Source organism: Impatiens glandulifera, chromosome 7 (genome assembly GCF_907164915.1).
Source record: "Impatiens glandulifera chromosome 7, dImpGla2.1, whole genome shotgun sequence".
Classification (NCBI taxonomy): Eukaryota; Viridiplantae; Streptophyta; class Magnoliopsida; order Ericales; family Balsaminaceae; genus Impatiens; species Impatiens glandulifera.
In genome coordinates this window covers 8,965,514-8,972,884 of record NC_061868.1, presented here as the reverse complement: position 1 = coordinate 8,972,884, position 7,371 = coordinate 8,965,514, and the positions used below count along the sequence as shown (strand labels likewise).

Here is a 7,371-nt window from a genome sequence, read left to right as displayed (position 1 = left end):
AAATAAATATATATATTTTAAAGTGGTTGGCAGGTTTAAATAAGTATTTTTTTATTATTTAATTTTGAATTCACATAATTAATAGTTTCACTTTAGTTAATTGCGAATTAAATATATATATATATTTTTTAATTTAGTATAACATTTACCATTTTATTCATCTATATTTTGACTATTTTTATACACTAAAATATTTGTTTGAAAACATTTAGGTCTTCTTCTCTTTGAATTTTTTAAAAAACTCAATAAAAATTAATTTTCTAATCAATCATTTTTTAACAATCACATCACTCATTTTATTAATCAAAATACAAAAATACCCTATGGTCTTGTTTGAATTAAAATTTTTGAAAAAACTTAGTGAGAGAAAAAATGATGATTAATAATGATTTTAAGAAGGTGATGATTATTTTTGGTAAAAAGACATAAAGAGTATTTATATATATGAATAAAATAAAAAATAATAATTTAAAATAAAGAGTATTTTGGTTAATAAAATGAGTGATGTGATTGTTGAGAAGTAATTGATTGAAAATTTGATTTTGGATAGATTTTTAAAAAACCCAAAGAGAACAAGGCCTATATTTTAAATTATTATTTTTTATTTTATTCATATATATCAATATCATTTAAGTTTTTTTTACCAAAAATAATTATTATCTCTTCAAAATCATCATCCATCATCATTTTTTTCTCCCTCTAGGTTTTTTAAAAAACCTCAATCCGAAAAAAGTCTTAGAATTAAAGTGTAACTAGTATGATCTAATAAAATATTATTAATAAAAATAATTAAAGTATATTTTATAATATTATTTTATTTAAATTAATATTTTAATAAAATATTTAAAAACATATATATTTTTTCTAAATAAATTTAAAATATTTTTTTTCTACTCATATCCAAAAGTTTGCCCAAATTATTTATTTAATAATTTTTTTCTTGTTTCTCTCTCATCTATCTAGAAAGTAAAATGATAATTAATTTATTTTTAAATTAATTTTTTAAAAATATCAAATAATTTTTACCAAAAACCCAAAAACAAACCAACTCGAGAAATAAATTGGACATCTTATAAGTTAGATTTTGTTCGATTTTGAATTATTTACCTAGATAACGTGATTCATCAAATTATTTAATTAATTAACCAAAATACTAAAATATTATTTTTTAATTTTATTTATATATATTAATATTTTTTAAATTTAAAAAAAAAATTAATATCATGAAAAATATCATTTTTTAAGTTATTCAAATAAATCTGAACAGTCCTTTAATATAGAATAATATATAAATGGCAACCTATTAGAGAAAGCCACCATCTAATCACATGATAGTGTCAAAGTTAAGAGAGAGAGAGAAAGAAGTAATATAAAAATGGTATACTTGTGTTTATTAGTGAACGAGAAGAGGATTATACGGCGGAGCAAGCCGGTGGCGGGTTCATGTTCACGGTGTAGCAGCGGCGCTAGCGTGGCGGAGATGGAGACTGTTATGAGGTTTTGCTGCATTCCTTTCTATTGGAAATCTTGGAAAGCTATTGTTTGTACTTTTTGTGGAGCTTTTCTTAAATCATATAGATAGATAGATTAATTCATCTTTTTCTTTTTTCGGTTAATTCGATTCTACCAGTACAAATAACGGTCGCTTCTAATTTTAATTTTCGGTTAGTTCGATACTAACCAAAAAAGAAAGTAGCAAATCAAGATCTATGCAGCATATGCTGGTAGAATCGAAATGACCCTCTTTATTTCTCCTACTAATACCTAATTTAATTTGCTACAAATTAGTTATAGTTCATTAATATTAATATGAGATATTTTATTAATCTTTTATTATCTCTTTTTCTAACCCACATTTAATTATATCTCTATCTAGTCTCTTCCACCCATCCAAATTATAATATATATATTATATATATATATATATATATATTATATTATATATATATATATTATATTATATATATATTATTATTATATATATATATATATATTATATTATATATATATTATTATATATATATATATATATATATTAGTAAGAACGAGTCAAGTTCACTTCTTTTTATAGCGATTAATCTTGCAGGTTAAGCACATAAAAGATATTTAACCATTTAATTAGGCATATAATTTATCGTCTAACGGGCTCGAACTCATGACTTCAGAGTTTGGGAATATTCACTTCAAAATTACAATACTTAGACTATCTTCTACCCTAAAATTCATTCTCAAAATAATTAAGTGTCACATCAAAAAATAATTTATCTTCAACAAAAACTTATTATCAAACTCAAAAAAAAATTTATCATATTTTTCATAACAACTTTTTTTATACTTTTCCATAGTTATCAATTTTACAAATTAACCCCTAATATTATTTCTATTCCATTGGAAAATTTTCTAATAAAATTAGTTATACATTAATAATTTATACACATTAAAAAATAAATTAAATATTATTAATCATATTTTTATTATTTATCATTAATTTTTATTATTTATCTTGTATTTGGAAATATTTTTTTTTAGTATTAGTTTAGTAATCTCAGTTTTTTTTTCTTTAAATTTCATAGCTTGGAACATATATTTTTTTTTCATTACTTTGTGTTTTATTATTTTTTTTTTCTTTTTTATCAATATTATTTATTATAAATTTATATATGTAAAAAAATATATATGATACAAATACAAAATTAAATATATAAAAAAATTATATAAATATATATATATATATATATATATATATATATATAATTAATACCTATCAATAATTTTTTTACAATAGACTTCATATTTAAAAAAACAATACAAACTAAAAGAAGTAAAAAATAAAATTACTATATACCAATATTAAAATGTCTTATTCATAATTTGAAATGGTTGGAGGAAAGAAACACATTTTTTTATATATTTAATTTTGTATTTGTAAAGTTTGGATAGTCAGCTAATTCTAGTTTAATCTCATGCCTTGTTTCGAATTAAAGTTATTTTTTGAGTTATTTGAAATGTAATAATTTTTGTGATAATTTTTTAGAATTAGTTTTATAAAAAAGACTTAAATGGTATAAATATATAATCACATAGAAAATATTTTATTATTTTAATTAATGCATTATGAATAAAAATAAGAGGACAAATAAAATGTGTTCGATTATATTTAAGTTATTTAAATAATTTATTCTGAAGCAATTCTTTATTACTATAAAAATCACACATGATCCATCTCAATTTAAGAAATTCTTATCCAAATATAAAAATTATTAATGATAATGAATAGTTTAAAATTGAATAATTGCTTAATTAATCGGCCAAGTGGATGGTGGATTGGATCAAGTGGTAATATAGTATAGTTTTTTCCTTAATAATTTGTTCTCTATAGATTAATGGTGATTTGACAGTCCTCAATCCTCATTGATGAAAATAAACTCTATTTTCTAATATGAATATATTACATACTTTATATGCTAGGCTTAGTTTGGAAAGAATTCATAAATATGTTGTCCCCAATGGAATCAAGCATTAAGATATGGAATTTGGACTCTTGGGACTACAATATTTATTTAGAGCTTGCTTGATATTGAATTTTTTTGTTTTTTTTTTACCTGAATTTTGGATAAAATATTTGTTTAACTTAGTTTTTTTAATTAGTTTTTTAAGTTTAATGAATATATTATCCTTTAATAGATGAGATAGAAATAGATTATAAAAAATAATTTGGTATTTAGATAAATAAAAAAAGAGCATGAGATGATGAAATGAGAGGAGAAAAAAAATAGTGTTTTAACTAAAAAAAATTTTAAAAATCCAACAATTTTTCATTATCTATAGATGAAAATTAGGATTCGGATTCTAGTCAATAGGATAATTTAATGTTGAGGAGCTATAGAGAGAGTGAATGACTTGGCATTACCTTCAATGGTTGAAAAATATAAAAGTGGGTGGAAAGAGAGAAAAGAGAAAAATTATTTGATTTTTTCAGCGAATAAGATTATACCACATCATTTTCTCACCAAATTCTCTCACCTAATCATTTTTCTTTAATGTTGTGCTATGTAGATTTTTATTATTTAAAAAAAAAATCTGATAAAAAAATAAGTTTTAATTAATTTATGGATTATAAAATTTTTAACTTTTATAAAATAAAATAAAAATAGTTTAATTGATAAATTAAATAATTAAAAATAAAACTTGAAATATGATTTTTTGATTAAATCAAAATTCAATAAAGAAAACTTAAACACACTAGTACAAATGGTTAAATCTGTTAAAATTGTGCTAGTTTTCTAAATTATATAAAAAAACAAAACTTTTGAGAATTTAAACATTTAACAGTTAATTTATGTCTTTTTGTAACTTTTTTTATTTAACTCAGGACAATTAATAACATATCCAGTACTATATTGTAGTCAACACAACATTTGAAATAAAGTAGAATAACGCAACAATTCATGATTCGTGACAATCGAAACAATGATCAAATAAACTAATTTGGGTAGGTGAATTTTTTGTTTGTAAATGATTAATATGGGAAGATTCGAACTCATAACCATAACCGTAAAAACCGTAAAAACATAAATTCTTGAGCTCTATCATTAAATTGAATTACCTAATGTGGATTGAAAAAAAAAAATGAAAGCCTCTAGTAAATAATTGGGATTTTCTTTCCTATTGATAAATTTGTGAGATCTACCAAAATATTAGGCAGACCAAAAGTTAGTCATCAAATTGGTCCTAAGCCCAAGGCAATGAAAAGAAAGTGAAACCCCAAACCGACATTCTTTTCAAAAGCAACAGCTAGATCTCTCCTATTTCTTTCCAAATTTTGCTTGTCAAGGAGAGAGTCTTTTTTGGGCTATGGTTACTGTGTTAGGATTTTTGTTTGATCCTTTCTATGAATATGGTTGTCAAATGTCAACATCGCAAACCAACCAAAGGAGAAAGCCAATTTGGATTCTCTTCACTTTTCGAGTTTGTTTTAGATGTATGTACTAGGTTGATGCAAGACAGGATCAAAAGTTTGTGTTTTGAAATGCTGCAATAAAATAAAAATACAAAGTTTTGTAACGCTATGGAAAATAATAGAAGATCCTCAAGAGATGGATAATCTGGAGCTTGAGCGATTAAGCATATCAAACACACTCTTTATTAGATATTCGAACAAGTTGAATACAATCAAATGTATCCGAAGTATCTGAGCATTTATTGAATAAGATGCGAATAAGTTGAATCAAACTAGCATTTTGTGTCCCATAGCCAAAAAAACGCAGAAATAAAATATGTACTCCTTGTAGATGTTGCCTTCTTATATATCTTTTGTGCTGGTATTGTGGTGACTAATTTCGATTTCCTTGGGCATCTGCATTCTATATTTTCACATGTTCTGAGAGTCAAAGTCAACCCGGTTATGAAATTAATAAGTGTCACATAAGTTGGTTCTCAAGTCCTAAACCCGGTTATGGAAGTGTAAGGCTATAATTGTATTTACTAGGTTGTTATAAATCAATGAAAAAGAAAAGATAATAAACACGTAAATAACACACTGATTTACATGGAAAGTCAAGGAAAAAAAACAGGAGAAAACTTTCACTATGTCGAAAACTAAGTTACAACAGAGAGTAGAAAAAAATGAGAAACCTCCCCACAACAGTGTCCTGGGAAATTCAGGATTTGGTTGCACCATGGGACCGGACAAACCCATTCGGGTCACAAATACAAACTTAGGAAATTTTGGGGTTTAATTTGTGATGGCATACTGTAATAGAGAAATAACAAGCATTCACTTATTCTTCTTTTTCTCTTCTGAATTGTTAAAATTTGTATTAAAAGAGTTGTCGCAAATATCACTTCTAATAATACAACTTTTATACATGTGACCTGCAATCAAGCCACTATGAATTAATACTTCTCTTCAGCATGAAAACATAATGACAACACGATAAGATAGTAAATTCATAACTTTAAAAGCATAGTTCTATATAGATTTGTGAGCTTATGCATCAGAAGTGAATTATTGTACTCATGAAGAACATGTTAAATGAAATGCATCAAGAAAACTTTACAACTCCTCCAAGAACTAGGAGAAAGGTACGATAATATGGTCATATTGTGTTCACGAGATAGAAAAAAATTACTAAACCTGGCCATTTCTAGGACAAAGAAAGTGAAGCAAGGAGCAGCTCCAATTCCTCTTCCTGTGATGTGTTCCTCTGTTTCAGCAACAAACAAAAGAAACTAATCAAAACCAACAATGTTTACAATTTTCATAATACATTCCAGTTCAAAATCATTCAGGCTTATATGTTTGGTATTCAAATTGAACTTAGGGGTCTTATTTCAATTTCTTCCTTCTCACATTTGACTTACAAACAGATAAAAACATAGTCTTAGTTCTTAAGTTAGCGATGAACCTGAAGAGACAAAAGTTGCAAGACTTTGTTGAGGACCTTAAGGCGATGAACTGCATAACTACTAGTTGAAGGAAGTCGGCTCATTCGCCTCACTTCTTCCTGAACTGCAGCAGTTTTATTCTCAGAAGACAATTCCTTCAGCCCATCCCTACTTTGAATTCCAGTGATATTTTCCCTCGATTTGTTAAGGGCATTTCTACCCTGAATTGATTGAAATGGCTCCAGCTTCACACTTAGGAGTATATACAAGTTACTTCCTACAAAATTACTTGAATTAATAAAGAGAATGAAGAATCTGTCCAAGTATAAACCCTAAAACCAATTCTTCAAGTCTGTAGATATACTGAAACTGATCTGAACAAAATAAGTGGCTTTATAATTTATCCAAAAGGGTAAAACCAACTTGGGTAAGATGATTCAGAAACCTGTTTAGGGTTTATCATGTATATTTCGTAATCAGTGATCTTTCATGAATTCGATTTCGCTGTTAACGGAAGAAATATCAATAGACATGTAAAGATAGCGAGAGAGAAATTCAGACTTACAGTTTAATGATGGAAATCGTCGACAATCTTCCCTGATCGGAGACTCTGGTTGATCGGTGATAGTAAAGAACCTATCTTTAATCTTTATATGATAAAAGGGTAAAAAGATGTCTTCAACTTTGGTCAAGAAAAATCTCAAATTTATTCTATTGGAACAAAATATAATTTATTTATTAAATTATTATTTTTAAATAGATTAAATATAAAAGTATCATTTTAGCTCAATTCAAAAAAGTATCTTACAAATGATGATTAAGTTCAAGAGAAAAATTATGAAGGTAAGGTATAATGATAACTTATTAGAAAGAAAATAAAATATTTTTGAAAATAAAATATTTTTGAAAATAAAATACATTTTGACCAAAATTATTTGTCACATTTTTATTGGATTTAAAAGGTTAGTTGTGAGTTTTGTCGAG

General features: G+C 25.2%; 2 protein-coding genes across 2 annotated transcripts; one reads left to right on the top strand and one right to left on the bottom strand.

Moving 5' to 3' along the window:
* Positions 1-1,341: 1,341 nt before the first annotated feature.
* LOC124910771 lies at positions 1,342-1,631 on the top strand. Its single transcript, XM_047451447.1, has one exon. It carries the CDS (start codon positions 1,376-1,378, stop codon positions 1,580-1,582), a length of 207 nt encoding a protein of 68 aa, XP_047307403.1. The 5' UTR covers positions 1,342-1,375; the 3' UTR covers positions 1,583-1,631.
* A 4,310-nt stretch (positions 1,632-5,941) lies between these two features.
* LOC124946282 lies at positions 5,942-6,850 on the bottom strand. Its single transcript, XM_047486847.1, has 3 exons — positions 6,811-6,850; positions 6,408-6,664; positions 5,942-6,206 (listed from the first exon to the last, which is right to left on the bottom strand). Exons 1-3 carry the CDS (start codon positions 6,848-6,850, stop codon positions 6,147-6,149), a joined length of 357 nt encoding a protein of 118 aa, XP_047342803.1. The 3' UTR covers positions 5,942-6,146.
* Positions 6,851-7,371: the final 521 nt, after the last annotated feature.